Raw genomic sequence first — 15837 nt, 5'->3', positions numbered from 1 at the left:
ACCATCTGAACGGTGTGGGGTCACCAGCACTTGCACTCAAACACACCTAGACCTGACTCGGCTCACGAGGGCTGTCATTGCTCGCACCCCCACCCAGGTTAAGCAGTGACACCGCGTGATGACGCCCTCTCCAGACTCGGGCTGGCGGTGATGTCATGAGCCTCGTCAGTGTTTGTGGACGACCAAGAGGGGGCAACGGAGAGAATGAAAAGGGGGACTGCGTTACGTAAGAGTTTCCCCCGGGCCTCGCTCGCGTTGGGCATCATTACTGCTCCAGACACGCTGCTTCTATCGAGTTAGAATGCAAAGTAATGAGGTGTTCTCTTACCAGGACTCCCCCTACTGAGGCTCGACTCACACGGTCTGTTCCGGAGCTGGGAGTGTAGGAGGCATGCTTGGCATGTCTGCTGGATCAAAGACATGCAAATAATAGAAGTACCCAAAGAAGGGAAGCAGAATAGACCTGAAAGAGAAACACTGGGAGGATTTGAGGCCGTGAGACCCAGGCGGACGCTGTGTCACCATCCGCGCAAACGCATCTTGAAGAGAGATTCCCAGGCCCCTTAGACTGTAGTTAAGGCAGGTATCATAAGGAGACTGCATCTTCTGGGAGTCGTTTCTTCAACAAACAAACAAAAAAAAGTTTTAATTGGCAAGCCCCTGATTGTGCTGGCAGTCATCCTTCATCTCCCTCCTGGTCCCCAGGAAGAACTCTCGAGTTTCCCTCGTCTAACTATGTTGCCTCCCTCTCCGAATTCGTCAAATGCATCAACAGCATGAACGTGTCGTGGTGGAAGCCGCGGTCACTCATGAAAGCCGCGGCGTCCTAGGGGCGCCCATGTGACACGTGGCATATATGCACAATGCCAAGTGCTTGGTGGAGCGGAGAAATAATTCAATACGATATTTTATTAATGGACAGTCGGATTTAATGCCAAATAAATCAAACCCCCGGGAAGAGCTCTGAGCTGTTGTAAAAGTGTGAGCTCGGCATGTCGACTCATGTGACAGGCTCAGACACCCTTCACAACTGGTGACCTAAATAGAGAACTTTTAACTGTCTTCATCCTCCAAACTCCCTGCACAGCCATTGTGAAAATCTCTTGATAGTTTCTATCTGCCTCTTCCATTATTGACGCTGTGTCTCTCCTACTGTACATATCTCTCCTCAGTCTCACACTAAGAGACCACCTGATGTTTTCTCTGGCTATCATGTCTCTGCCTCTTCTACAGCACCGGCTGTCTGTGTGTGTGTAGGGTTGTCCACGTCTAACACGCACACACACACACTCACCTTATCAGAGAACACTGTTAATGACACAGTTAATGACAGCTCTTCAGTCCCCAGTGCTGCAGGGCCCCAGTGCTGCAGGGCCCCAGTGCTGCAGGGCCCCGGTGCTGCAGGGCCCCAGTGTTGCAGGGCCCCAATGCTGCAGGGTCCAGTGCTGCAGGGCCCCAGTGCTGCAGGGCCCCGGTGCTGCAGGGTCCCAGTGCTGCAGGGCCCCAGTGTTGCAGAGTCTGACAGGGTCTTCCTGCCCTCCCCACAGAGCCTGGACGGGAACGTGATGGTGAGGAGCGACGCCCGCCTCTCCTCCCTCACCCTGAAGAAGGCCGAGTACACGGACGCAGGCCTGTACCTCTGCACGGCCCGCAGCTCCATCGGGGAGGACGCCCGGCACGCATACCTGGAAATACGCTGTAAGACCCCGCCCACCTTCAACTGCCATATCCAGCATCTACTGACTTTTATTGTTTGGATGAATCGTTGACCTTATTCAGTTTGATGAATCTTTGATAATTTGTTTTGTTTTAGTTTGATAAATCTGTGTTTTTTGGGGAGTTTGATAAATCTGAGATTGATTTAGTTTGTTGGATAAATCCTTGACTTATCTGTTTGATAAATCACCGACTTCCGACTGCCGCTGCAGACTGTGCATGTTTTCTCTCCTCACGTGACACATGGTTGTTGTTCTCCTGGACGTGGTCCTCCTCAGACTCTCCTAAGATCAACGGCTCGGTCGCCGTGTACACCTGGGAGGGGAACCCGGCCAACCTGAGCTGTGAGGTCCTGGCCCACCCCAGCCAAGTGTCCTTACTGTGGCTGAGAGACGGCCTGCAGCTGCCCAACCTCAACACCACCAACATCAAGGTCTACAGCGGTCCGTCAGCCAGCTTCTTGGAGGTGGGCACACAAACAGCCACACGCACACACACTCACACGTGCACACGCGCACACATACGCCAACACACACCCCCGCAGACCGGGTGCACACGCTTACGTAGGCACTAGGACCAAAATAACCCCTTACCTCAAGCCATAAAGATTTCATATGTTTGCGCTGGATTGTCAGGGTTTTCCCATAGTTCCATCGTGGAACTCTCCGGTTCCAATCAATAATTCAGCTGCGGGAACCAAGGGGAGGGAGGAATAAAAATAGAAGCCTCCTGATGGACAAACACCAGCAGAACAAAACTCCCAGTCACCTCGGCTGGCGTTTGAGAGCTCCCTACTCTCCCTGCGTCCTCACACACGCTGGTGCTTCTGCCTCCGCAGGTCACCCCAGAGTCAGAGAACGACTTTGGGAGCTACAACTGCTCCGCCTCCAATGAGATGGGCACCGAGTCCAAGGAGTTCCTCCTCATTCAGGCCGGTAAGGGCTCCACTGTCCATGCTCCATCACGCGTACACAGACACGCCCTCACTCACAGCTGTGTTTGGGCGACTGGAGCCCTCTTCATTTCCCCCCCCAGTTTGGTGAAAAAAATTGCAAAAACATGAAATGAGACACTTGAGTTAACAACCCCAGAGACCAGATTGATGGTGATTATAGACAACTAGAATCAGCTGAGATCCCCCCCCCCCCCCCCCCCCCTCCTCAATCCACTTACCCCTGCAGAAACACGTTTCTATACCTAAGCACCCACTGTTCTCTGCCTCTCCCCCCCTCCCCCAGACGTGCCATCTGCCCCCTCCGTCGGACAGGTGGAGCCCTTCTCCAGCTCGGCCAGGGTGCTGTTCCAGGAGCCCGAAGCCTCCGGGGGGGTGCCCATCCTGCGCTACCGCGCCGAGTGGAAGCCCATGAGCCGGGGGAGCTGGGTGCACCGGGTCTACGAGGTCCAGAGAGGTGGGTCTGGGGTGAAATGGGTAGTGTCTGGTCTACGAGGTCCAGAGAGGTGGGTGTGGGGTGGACTGGGTAGTGTCAGCTCTATGAGGTCCAGAGAGGTGGGTCTGGGGTGGACTGGGTAGTGTCTGGTCTATGAGGTCCAGAGAGGTGGGTCTGGGATGGACTGGGTAGTGTCTGGTCTAGAGAGGATCTCAGAGGTGATGCTGTACATTAAAGTCTTGTTGGTGCCAGAGCAGCAGGAGTCTTTACCAGTTGTGTGTGGAGCAGTGGAGCAGGTGTGGCGTTATCGTGTCCCGTCACAGTGAGATATTGAATGGGTCTTCCCAGGTGCTTTGACTGAGGTGACGATCACAGGCCTGAAGCCAGAGACCAACTATGAGGTGAAGATGTCTGCCATCAACGGCAAGGGACAAGGTGACAGCAGCCCCGCTGTGATCTTCAAGACGGAGCCTGTTCGTAAGTCGACACACACAAACACACTGGCACTGTCACATCACGACACGTCTGTCACACCTACCTCTCTGTCACACCCCGCCTTGACAGCCCCAATCCAAGCACACACCTGGCCCTCTTTTACACATCTCCTGAGGACATCGGAGGCTTCCTGTGTCTTTGTTACTTCCTGTTTCCCCCCATCGTGCTTTGTTTCGTACTGTAACCATATTGTTTGTGTTTGAGATGGACTGCATAGTCTGGCTGGAGATCTCCCCCTGCTACCAGGATATCCACCCCTCTGCTAAAGCTTTCTCTGCCTCCTTAAGTTAGATCGCCACCTGCTGGTTGTGTTTTTCTTAGCGGAATATGCCAAAAGGGCTTAGAGAAGTTGTTGATAGAGATGTTTTGATCGCTATTTTCAGTTTTGCATGTGTCCCCGTTTTTTTGTCTATACACACATTTGTTTTTTCATGGTATGTTCATATATTTTCTGTCATCTCTTTAATTAATTGTTTTCCCCCTTCTGTTGACCACTCAGGTTATTCTTACACAAGTAAGTGTCCCATCACCCCCTGTCCCATCACCCCCTGTCCCATCACCCCCTGTCCTATCACCCCCTGTCCCAAGCCTAGTTTGCGTGGTGCTCATGTGCGAGCCTCTCCTGTCCTCAGCTGGGTGTCCTACTGGGGGCCTCAGCCCTTTTCCTCTGGTGACCCTGAACCCTCCCTGCCCTCCTCCCTGCCCTCCTCCTCCCTAACACATCACCTCTCTCCTCTCCTCTTCAGTCTGACATCTGTTCTTTTTATATCCCCCAGATGGCATTTTTAATTTTTTCACCGAGAAAACAGGTTTGTTGGGAGGACTTCGGAGGTGATAGATGGTAGTTGGTAGCTAGAAAATTTGTTTGGATTCCTTTTTCAGGAGGAATAGATCACCCAGTCTCCCCCCCCCCCTCCCCCTTGTTGCTTCCTGTACTGGTCCTGGCTCCTTTGTCTTCTAGGTTGCTTTGCTTCTTCTGTTGTGCTGTGAACCACACCTCGTTGTGGACTGTGTTTTGTCAATGTCATTAGATTGTCCAAGCAAGCCCATTAACTGAACATGGCTCGTAGTATTACCAATACTACAGTATTTTAGAATACCAACAGTGTTTCAAAAACGTGCCCTTCTCTCCTGGGAGTGTTTTGAATACTATCTTTATTGGAAATACTGCAGTTTCCTCTGTCCTGAGTTGACAGACAAGGGCTCACTTTAGATCATGCCGAGCCCAGGACTGATTGAAATTAGAATGTAGATAAGATATCCTGGTATAAGTCTCACTTGTCAACTTCTTGCAGAGGAACCATGTGTGTTGTTTCCCCTCCTGGATTCTGTGTGGTTTTCTGTTCCTGTAAATCTGATTCATTTGTCATTTTCTTTTGAAGTCTTTAAAACTGCTTTTTTCTGTCGTTGTTTTATCTTGTCTATTTTTGTATCTTTCATGTTACCTCTTCCGCTTTCCTTTCAACCAATCACACGCGTGCGTTTCATGTGACTGTTTTGTGGCTTGCATGGTGCTGGTGAACTCGTCTGACCCGCAGAAGGTAACTCTTTGTTCTGAAGAATCACAACCTCGATACTAAAAGCTGCTTCTCACATCCTAACCCTTAAACTAGCTCCAACTCACCACATTCATCCGCATGCTAGGCTACTCAGTTATGTATAGCCAATTGTCTGCACTGTGTATGCGAGGCTCAGAGTTATCACAGTGATTTAGTTGCTTTGTTGTCGCAGCTCCAAGTGTCTCCTAAGAAGCCCTTCCTGTTTAACAGCTTTAACGGTGCAGGATAAATCACAGCACACACAGTCATAGCTCCTCTAGAAGGTTTAAGCCCAAATGAAGACAATCCTTTGTCTCTTTTCCAGATAGCATACTAGCTTTCCATCTGCTGTACCTGACCAGGCTCTCCATGTTCCTCAGATGCAGTCTTGAACTGCCTTCTGGATTAATCAAGCGAATTGAATTGAATCATTATACACATCTAACATCAGAACCGCGCCTTTCCTGACTAACGCCGAGTCTTCAGTCTGACTAACGCCGAGTCTTCAGTCTGAGCGTGCTCTGTTGAGGTGCTGTGTCTGTGGGATGCACGCTCTGAGGCCTGCTCGTCACTAGGCCGTGTTGTCTTCAGACTGTCCTCACGGCGCTCATCACCCCCCTAGTGGTGGCTCCTTGCATGTCTAATTACTATGCAGAACCTCTTTGTTCTTCCACAGTAGTCAGGCCCGCAGTGTAATTAGATCAGATAAACATAGGCTGCTTATTACGCGTAAATAGGTCAAGAATACCAGCGTTAAAAGTTCAGAGGAACTACAAACGGCTGTGTCACAGCTGTTGCATGCGCCTTGTTTGATGAGGGATTCAGGCTTGAGGTTGAAAAATGAACAACAAATGAACACTTCTGTTTACTTTTGACAGAATTTTCATATTTAAATATATTTTTTCTGAGGTAGCAGGAGGTTACAGGAAGCGTGCCAGTGCCAGACTTAGACGGTGTCCGACTCCTGTCCCAGTGATTCTACTATAGTTAGGAGTCAGGTGGCTATAGGGAAGTCAGTCCGGCCGTGCCAAATGACGTTGTTTCCTTGGGCAAGGCACTTCACCCTACTTGCCTCGGGGGGGGGGGGGAATGTCCCTGTACTTACTGTAAGTCGCTCTGGATAAGAGCGTCTGCTAAATGACTAAATGTGAATGTACTAACGCTGCTGTCCACCTGCAGGGGAGCCCAACCCCCCTAAGCTGGAGGGCATACTGCAGCCCAAAGGCAACTCCCTCAAAGTAAGGTGGACCAAGCAGGACGACGGGGGCTCGCCCATCACACACTACCTGGTCCGCTTCAAACCAGTAAGTAGGATGACCTGGAGAACACAGGGGGATCAGGGGCACGTCCAGAGACGTCAAGCACAGCCATCCACTCAGGGGATTACTGGAGGGCGTGCAGTTGTAACTCTGGAACTCTCGGCACTAACCACGGTTTTACTGCTGGAACGGTCCATTTGTGATCTTTCATTATCTACTGCACTTACCGCAGTGTGTGCACATTGTCACGTCGCTCTGGATAAAAAGGTCCGCTCAAGGAATGAGGGGAAGTGGATTGCAGCTGGGTGTGGGAGCTTGGCTGAGGGAGGCTGTGGGCGTCTGTGTCTCCAGAAGCAGCTGTCGGAGTGGAAGCCTGAGATGAGGATGCCCAGCGGGAGCGACTACGTGGTCCTCACCAGCCTGGACTGGAACACGGAGTACGAGGTGCTGGTGGTGGCCGAAAACCTGCAGGGGAAGTCCCAGCCCGGGGTCCTGACGGTCCGGACCGACCCCGAGCCAGCGGCCATCCCAGGTACGTCCCTCCTGCGGCCTCCCATCAGGGGGCACGCAGCCTTTTTTGAAAAGTCTCCGTGTCTGTTTTGGACTAACTGTCTGAGCCGCGTTGGGGACGCTGAGGTGATGAAGCTCACACTCCACACAGAGGTTTGACTCTCTTGACTTGTTTTTTACGGGTTCCTATTTGCGAAAACGATGATTGAATCTGGCTTTCGGAGATTAACGGCGGAGCCGCACCCGGCCCTCTGTAGGAGTATGAGTTAACGTCTCAGGGTTCAAACAGGCTTCTTCCAGGCTCCTGTACATGCAAAGGGGGGGGGGGGGTGCTGACCTGCATCCCACAGAACTGCAGGTGCAAAGCCGTACTGGGCTAGCTGGGCCCTGTGGAAGCAGCCTGTACCCACGTAGCACCCTTTGATGAATGGAGCTTTCCTGTAACATAGCAGGGCCAACTCCCATTCCCATCCCTCGCCCCCAGTAGACCCACACATAGCCGCTCTGCTGCAGTGCACTCCTCCAGCTTGTCCCCAGGTGAAACAGGGTGCTTTGATCTAATACCTATAGGGCTCTCTCCTTCTCTCACTCCTTCCCTCGTTTGTTTTTCTTTGACTTACTTGTCTCTCACTCGCTCACTCATTCACTCACTCTCGCTCGCTCGCTCACTCACAGTTACATACATACACACACACACACACACTGCACTCAGTTACGTTCTTTCTCACACAAACACACTTCCTCTGTCAAACAAAACACACACTCTTACTCATGTACACGAGTTATCCCTCATGTACTCACAACAGTCCCGTAATCCTCTTGATCATATCTGGTGTTACTCCTCTCACTTGTGCTGTGCTTTTGCTTTATTGTTGCTTTACTGTTGTGAAGTTTTGCTTTTTTTTCCAATTCTCTCCAATTTGTCCTCTGTTCTTTTTTTGTTTTGTTTTCCAACTTGACATATTTCCTCTTTTCTCTCCCCCCCTCTTTTCAATTTCCCGCCCCTTCTCTCCGTGTCCATTGTTTTCATTTACCCCGACATCCTTCCCTTGTTTTCTCTCTCTCTCTCTCTCTCTCTCTCTCTCTCTCTCTCTCTCTCTCTTTTTCTCTCTTTCCCTCCCCTCCTCTCTCTCTCTCTCTCTCTCTCTCTCTCTCCCCTTTCCCTCTCTCTCTATCTATCTTTCTCTCTCTCTCTCTCTCTCTCTCTCTCTCTCTCTCTCTCTCTCTCTCTCTCTCTCCCCCTTTCCTCTCTCTCTCTCTCTCTCTCTCTCTCTCTCTCTCTCTCTCTCTCTCTCTCTCTCCCCTTTCCTCTCTCTCTCTCTCTCTCTCTCTCTCTCTCTTTTTCTCTCTCTCCCTCCCCTTTCCTCTTCTTCTCTCTCTCGTTCCTGTTGTCTTGGCGGGGCTTGGACACGGGTGGACCACATGACCTTTGTCCCCATCACTTTTCAAAACACCTTTCCTCTTGCGCCAATGTGCGTGTCAGCGTCCCAGGGCTGCTCCGCGGTGACCTCCACCCTGAGCGCTCTCATCACGTCCTTACTGACCACGCTCCTGCTCTCATAGTTCACACACACACACACACACACACAGAGGTCGCATTGCTCCGACCCGGCTGTCTGTCTGTCTCTCTCTCCGGACGCCTTCTGTCACCACGTCGTCCTGGCTGGGTCAGGGCATGGGGAGGGTAGCTCGGGAACATCACTGACCTACTGAACATAAAAGCTTCCTCTGTGTGCTGCAGAAGGGGGGGGGGGGGGGCGACGCGGCGCAGCACCGCTAGCATCAGCACTAGACTACCGAACAGTGCTGGGGTTTACAGTAATGAACGCTAGTGTAGTGACCCGGGTATGAGGTATTTGTGGTAGAGCAACACTTGACTTGGGACAGGTGAGTGACAGTTGGTGCGTTTCCTTGCTGTAAAGGATGTTACATCATTTTGTTTTTTCACTCACTAAAGGGAAATGTACCATATGTAAAGATTTTTTTAACATGAATTATTAAACGAGCAACCATATAAGGCTTCTAACCAGAAAACAAATATGTAATATTGAACATTAACGCCCCAGGATTAGACTGTACCCAAATCATTGTGATGTTGATATGCGTGTCAGTGCGTGTGTTTTAATAAAGGAGTATTGGTCGCGTGGAATTCCATCTCCTTGTGCCAGCTGACGTGTTTGACACATAGCAGCTGATGTATGTGATGCGTGCTGATGTATGTGATGCGTGCTGATGTATGTGATGCGTGCTGAGTGTGGCGCTCCCTGGCCTTGTGGCACTGATCTCCCCAGCAGGAGCAAGGAGGCCGGAGCAGTCCTGGGGGTAGATGAAGCGTGTGTCCTGCAGGTCTCTACACAGACTCTACTCTCTCTCTGTCTCTTTGTCTCTCTGACTCTCTGTGTCTCTCTCTCGGTCTCTCTCTGTCTCTGTGTCTCTCTCTCTACGTCTCTCTCTGTCTCTCTCTCTGTCTCTCTCTCTCTGTCTCTCTCTGTCTCTCTCTGTCTCTCTCTCTGTCTCTCTCTGTCTCTCTCTCTGTCTCTCTCTCTGTCTCGCTCTATGTCTCTCTCTATGTCTCTCTCTCTCTGTCTCTCTCTCTCTCTGAGATAAAAGGCCACTCAAACATCAGAAATGACCCAGTTGTATACACACTGGCGGAGAGGGGGCGAGAGGGGGAGGGGGGGGGGATTTAAAGTGCTGTTTACAAAAGCGTTAATATGGTCCAACACAAAAACCTTCCCTCAGGTTTTATTGTTATTTTATTATTGCTGTTTGGAGTGGTGGCGGCGTGGGTGTCTAATATTAATAAAGTTGGTTTAATACATTTATCTGTAAATTGATCTGTCTTTTTGTAAAGGTCAGGCCTGGCAATGCCTGTTTCAAAACATCTGAAATGGCAGAAAAGATCAATATGTTTATTTGAGTGCATTTAGCACACACACTGTTTGTTAGCGGTGAGTTATTGATTGGCGCGCTGTTCTGCTCAGCACGTGTATCTACTGCTGGGTAGACGCGGACAGGGTCATTGTGCATGCCAGGTGAGTTGTTCATTCCATGAAATCATTTTTGGCCAACGGTATAGAGTTCTTGTGACCATGTAAGAGGTCAGCGGAGGTGTACCCCCGGCGCGGCTGATTCACCGCCTGTTCCCTCCTCTCCAGCAGACCTGGGGGACGAGTCGGCGCTGTCGACGGGCATCATCGCCGGCGTCCTCCTCGTGGCCGTGCTGCTGCTGCTGCTGGCCGTGGACGTCAGCTGCTTCTTCATCAACAAGTGTGGCCTGATCATGTGTCTGTGCGGCAAGCCGGGCTCCACGGCCAAGGACAGCAGCCTGGAAGGTGGCAAGGCAGCCTTCATGTGAGGCCCCCCCCCCCCGTTCATCCACACTCTCATTCCAAACGACGACGTGGTTAAGTTAAAAATTGTGTAAAACCTTTCAAGGAAAGGCAATTTCGAACGACCTCCCCGACCCCGAACTCTACCAATAAAACGAGGTGTTTTTGTACGGCACCGTAAAGCAGCTACTGTCCTGTAACTGGTGTCATAGATGCGTACCGGAAGGCTGATCCCAGAATGCTTTTCCTCCACAGGAAAGACGAGTCCAAAGAGCCCATCGTGGAGGTGAGGACGGAAGACGAATGCACGGCCAATCACAACGCGGGCGGGCCCACGGAACCCAACGAGACCACGCCTCTTACAGAGCCAGAGTGTGTATAGGCTGGTACTGACCGTACACGGTACATGTCTGAGCTGGTACAGGACACTTCTCTTTGAAGAATCACGAGACCACATCCCAACCAATCCGGTTCAGACGTTTTTTGTCGTTGTGTTGTAGCCAAATTCTTGATTCTGACATCTAAAGCACAGCTCGTCAGCGTGGGATGTCGAGTCGTTTATGTAACGTTACTGTTTGTGACGGTGAAATAAGTGATTCTGAAGTGGGGTCCTCTGTCCTGAGCTCATGTGAAGCTTTCTGTTGTAAAGCTACTCTTTTTCGCTTCTTTTTCAGGGGAGGGCGAGGGAATGTTGTTGTTAAACCATTTTTTCTTTCGCAGCTTTTGGAGATGATTTATTGTGTGTGTGAAGGTTGAATCAATACCAGTCAAAGACACGAGCAGGGCTTATGTCCTGCTGCATAGGTCATTTATGGTAGTATCACTGAGATACATCCTCAAAATAGTGCTAGTCAACCTGGTGCTGGATTAGCTAACAGTCACTGGTACTGTTCAACCCTTTCAGGCGGTGATGCTTGGTGCTCTAGTTGTTTCTAGGCGGTCATCTTTGCCTACAGGACTGTAAGTCCTCTGTGAAGTCTATGGTAGTGGATGCATGGGATGTAGTTCCGCTGTGTGTTCACTCACTGCATGGTTATCCTGTGTGTGTTTTCGTCTGTGCTAGTCGATGTTTCGGGCTGCTCTCTGTGTTTTGGCTGCTGTCTGTCTGCAACGCATGCCTCCCCAGCCTAACTGGGCGTGCCTGCCCTGGGCAGCCCTGCTCTGTCAGTCAGCCCTGCTGTGTGTCAGTCACCCGGGTGTCTAGTGTGTGTGTCTCTGCTCTCTCCCCTTGCTCTCTCAGGCTGGCCGCTCACGCCGCGGCCCTGGCCCTGGACACGCTCTCCTCTGTAGCCACCAACTCTGACACGCCCACCGCCGACACCTTTGACCCCGCCCTGGACAGCCCCTCTAGCGAGACCACCACCCTCACCTGCAGCTTCTCAGCCCCGGCTAGCGACCCCTCTCCTGCCCCGGCCTCTGCCCCGGCCTTCACCCATGCTGACCCACCCAAACCCTCAGCCCCTAAACCTGCCCCAGCCCACAGCCGTTCCTCTGCCCCAGTCCCACCCCAACCCACAGCCTCTACACCAGCCCCACCCACAGCCTCTACACCAGCCCCAACCCACAGCTTTTCCTCTGCCCCAGCCCCACCCACATCCCCTTCCCCAGGCCCCATTCGTTCTGCCCCTGCCTCTGCCACGGCCACGCCCCCGGCCCCCACTCGGGAGATCTCCTCTGACGTCCCAGCTAAAGCATCCCCGTTGCTAGGAGACGGAGCCCCCCAGCCTGAGGTCAGAGCTGCCCCTGCTGTGACTGCCTCTGACAGCCCCAAACCTCCAAGGTCCCCCATACCAATCCCCCCCAAGCGCCGCAACTCTCCCAAACTACTGGCCATGCCTCCCACTCCCAAGGCCAGCCCTCCTCCGTCTGCCCTCACCACTGACGCCCCCTCCTCCTCTCCCACCCTGAACACCAACAAACCCTCTCCCCTGGCCCCTGTGAATACATCTCCTGCCCCTGAAGCACTTGTTACCCCCAACTCCACCAAACCTACCCCAGCTCCGCCTACAGCCCTGTCCACCAGCTTGCTCACCTCTACCCCTCCTAACACTGATCCACCAGCCCCTGGTGTCCAGGACACCAGCGCTGGACCACCTACTATCGGAGATATCCTGACCCCAGCTCTCACTACCCTCACTGCCACCACCAGTAACACCCCAACCTTCCTGGACGCTTACATCATTTCCCCCGGGTTCCTTGATAGTATGACACCTGCCGCTGATACTTCAGACATCCTCACCCCCACCCCTGTAGCTACACCCACACTTGTCCCTAAAGTCCCCATCCATGCCCAAGCGGTGCCCAACCCCACACCCATCTCCTCCTCCTACGACATGCTAGCTTCCAGTCTGACCGCCTGTCCGCCCGCGACCACAGAGCCCAGGGCCCCAGACAATGACTTAGAGCTGAGTGGTGTGCTGAGCCCCTCCCTGGCCCTAGCAGAGCTCTCTAGGCTGGGGAGCGCTCGTGTCCCTGCCCCCTCCCTGGCCAACGGAGACGGAGCTGACCTCCTGCCTCTGGAGGACCCTGACACTCTGGCCAAGGCTGCGGTCCACAACGAGTATGGCGCCCTCTAGAGGTTTATCTCCTTCTGTGTGTGTGTGTTTGTCTGTGTGTGTGTGTCTGTGTGTGTGTGTCTGTGTGTGTGCGCGCGCGTCTGACCGTATGCCCATTCACTCCGCATCTTGCCATTGCTCACAGAAAAGGAATTTGTATGATTGTGGGTCATTTGTAGTGAAGCGTGTCGTGCAATGGTGTTATAGAACGCTAGTGCAAGTCCCTGTAGTTATTCTGAGTGTATGCGTGCGTGTGAGTGTGTGTGTGTGTGTGTGTACAGTCTATTGGTAGTTGTGCAGTATTGTAGTGTGACCGATTCTGTCTGTTGTGGTAGTGGTGGTCATGTCTGCTGGCCACTCTCACTGATTCTGCAGCTTAACTAGAGAGAGGAGGAAGAAGAGGAAGCCCAGCTGGGGCCATCAGCAGGGCTGTGGGCCTGAGGGAGGAGGCCGGATCAGGCCTTAAGGCTCCCGTCACATGTGGGGTTATCTCTCCCACTCTGCCTCAGACAGGCTCAGTCTCCTCCTAACAAGACATAGTCAACATGGCAACAAACTCAGGATTCTCAGGAACTAACTGCTGACTCATTGCCGTAGTGTACTGGAGATACATGTTTGTTTCTGCTGGTCTGTTACTGGGTGATGGAGGTGAGGGGTTGACTACACAACTTTTCTCCATTCCAGGAAGATGATATGCGAGGAAAAGACTAAAGAGGAGGCGGACACGAAGACAGCCCTGTCAGAGGTGACAGGAGAACTCAACGACATCGCACGTCTAAACGCCAGCGAGAGCAAAGCATGATGGGTGGGCGAGGCTCTGGCGTTCCTCGTGGCTGCAGCAGCATTTCCAGTGCCCTTAACTGCATCTCCAGCACACATAGACGAGCATGAGAATCATCGCAGTACTCTCTGACTGTGCTGCGTTTCTGTTTAGTTTATCATTCCATTACAGTTTGCTTCTCCCATGAAATACTAAAGAACACTGTTTTACGTTTAATTTCAAATCACATGAAGCATTTTTAAGAGACAAACAAGTCTTTTGTTTTCTTTTTTTTTACTACACTGAGTTAGTGGTAATTGTTTGAAGTCTGGTTGCACTTAAACATTGGATTATACATGATATATATTAAGAGATTGACTCTATATAGATGTTATTTTATTATTTTCATGTTACATCGTTCAAATGTAAAATTATTTGTATTTTTTTATCTTCAATAATTTGAGGGCTAGTCTAATAGAATAGTGTGTTTGCATGTCAGATTTTCAAATGGTTGTAATGTTCAATATTTTTCTCGTCTGTTAAGGGGGTGGGTGGTTTTAAACATCCAGATTGTTGTCATGTAGCTAGCTATCAAAACATGTGTATGGATTTGATTACTCTCAAGAAGGGTGTGGCCATGAACACTCTGTACTTTGTATGATGTACAGTGGGGTTGGCTTTCAAACACAAACCTCCCTGTTAGACAACATAGGATCAGATGGGCATTTCTTGGCCTGCTAAGCTTTGTGATGCAGAACTTGCAGGTCCACATACTGGTCAGTCACTCCGGTCCCCGTGAAGTCCTTATGTCCCCTGAGGAGAGAGACACGTGGAGCAGCTATCTTACCTGTAGAACAAAGGGTTCCGAGTGTTGGCAGAGAAATGTGGAACCTCAGCAGAGCCCGTGGTTCTCATGGACAAGGATTGAAGAACCCAGATCAAAGTGAATGTCATCATAAACTTGATGTATAGCACTCCATCCTTTTAGTATCAACTATGATGAGGATGTTCTCATCTGGAGAAGGCAGGTGCCGTGCTTATCTCTATCATCCATTCAATCGTGTTTTTAACACAAATCTTTAAAAAAAGGCATTTTTTTGGTACTCTGTAAATCTGGAGCTATCTTCTACTCCACTCCTGACTGCAAGCTTGTGCACTGTGACTGTGTCAATTGATTGTCTTGTCATCAGTTTCAATAATATCTGCATAGCTTTGTTGTGAAAAAAAAGCCTTTTTATATGCTGTAGTGTATTAAAAATGATGATACAAGAAATGGATTAAAAGAAAGATCTAGTGTGTAATGTTGTCAAAGTCTCCCATCATAGCACTATTTATAATGACCAGTAGTGCAGGGGAGATGTGTTTTGAGTCTTGGCATGAATTCAATTAAACCTTAATAACATGTAACTTCAGCCCAGATACCTATGTTGACCATGTTTCGTTTTTCTTCCCCTGTTGTGGTTCAAGTGTTCTGAAAATCTGTTTTAGAGTTGACATTGATTTTGTACAAAAGCAGTCACTGACAGTGTTTGCCTGTACTGAGGATGATTCCATGGACAGAAGGTGGGATGGTTATCTGACTTTTATTTTTATTGAATCCTGAATATGTTGTAAATGCCAAAGGTGATGTAAAATACGGTCAAGCCCTTGGCACTTTAATGTAACTGGATAACTAAACATCACCTGTTGAATCATTCGGAGGTGCTGCGTTAGCAACCCGCCCCCTGGCAAAGATACTCTTTTTTCTGGGTTCAACTCAGAAAATCTCTCAGTGGTGTACAGTCTGAGTACTAACCCATTTACAAAATAAAACAAGGTTTTGAAAACTCACGTGTGCTTGAAGGTCGAAGTCTATTGTGAATCAATTAGATGCAGTACATATTTGTCTGCACTAGATGGCATAAAATTCAATACATATCCTGCTGGTCAGTGTTCTTCACTCGTAAAATCTCAATATCAATGGTCCAGCTGCTGTGAGACAATTAGTAAGATTCATAAATAAACAAGGCTCGTATGTAATGATTGTATTTCTTGTGAATAAGGAAACAAGATAAGATTACAACGTGGATTTTCATGAAAATAGTTTTTGCGAGGGCATACATTTGTTGAATATGAAGTTTGAGCGCGTTATATTTGGTACTGTTTGGAGAACGTGGCTGCACGCATGCTTGGCTTAAATGAGATTATTAAACAAAGACTCGTTTCAAGAGTCTCCCTATCTTGGCACATCGGCAAAACCGTATAGGAATGTCATAGGCTTGGCTATCACATCAAATATGTCTGG

General features: G+C 50.3%; 1 protein-coding gene across 1 annotated transcript in view; it reads left to right on the top strand.

Annotated features, from left to right (window-relative positions):
- The window catches only part of ncam1b (neural cell adhesion molecule 1b), a 46639-nt gene extending 31263 nt beyond the window's left edge, over window positions 1-15376 (top strand). Inside the window, exons 10-19 of the mRNA XM_047036041.1 lie at window positions 1548-1698; window positions 1995-2182; window positions 2555-2651; window positions 2955-3125; window positions 3453-3581; window positions 6317-6441; window positions 6748-6928; window positions 10065-10260; window positions 10494-10610; window positions 13478-15376. Of these exons, the coding sequence (XP_046891997.1) occupies window positions 1548-1698; window positions 1995-2182; window positions 2555-2651; window positions 2955-3125; window positions 3453-3581; window positions 6317-6441; window positions 6748-6928; window positions 10065-10260; window positions 10494-10610; window positions 13478-13595 (1473 nt within the window). The 3' untranslated portion in view covers window positions 13596-15376. The remainder of the gene's footprint in view (window positions 1-1547; window positions 1699-1994; window positions 2183-2554; window positions 2652-2954; window positions 3126-3452; window positions 3582-6316; window positions 6442-6747; window positions 6929-10064; window positions 10261-10493; window positions 10611-13477) is intronic.
- Window positions 15377-15837: the final 461 nt, after the last annotated feature.

Source organism: Hypomesus transpacificus, chromosome 15, assembly GCF_021917145.1.
Source record: "Hypomesus transpacificus isolate Combined female chromosome 15, fHypTra1, whole genome shotgun sequence".
In the NCBI taxonomy this organism is placed as follows: domain Eukaryota; kingdom Metazoa; phylum Chordata; class Actinopteri; order Osmeriformes; family Osmeridae; genus Hypomesus; species Hypomesus transpacificus.
Note: the sequence above shows the minus strand (reverse complement) of the source record. Positions and strands in the feature narration are given on the sequence as shown.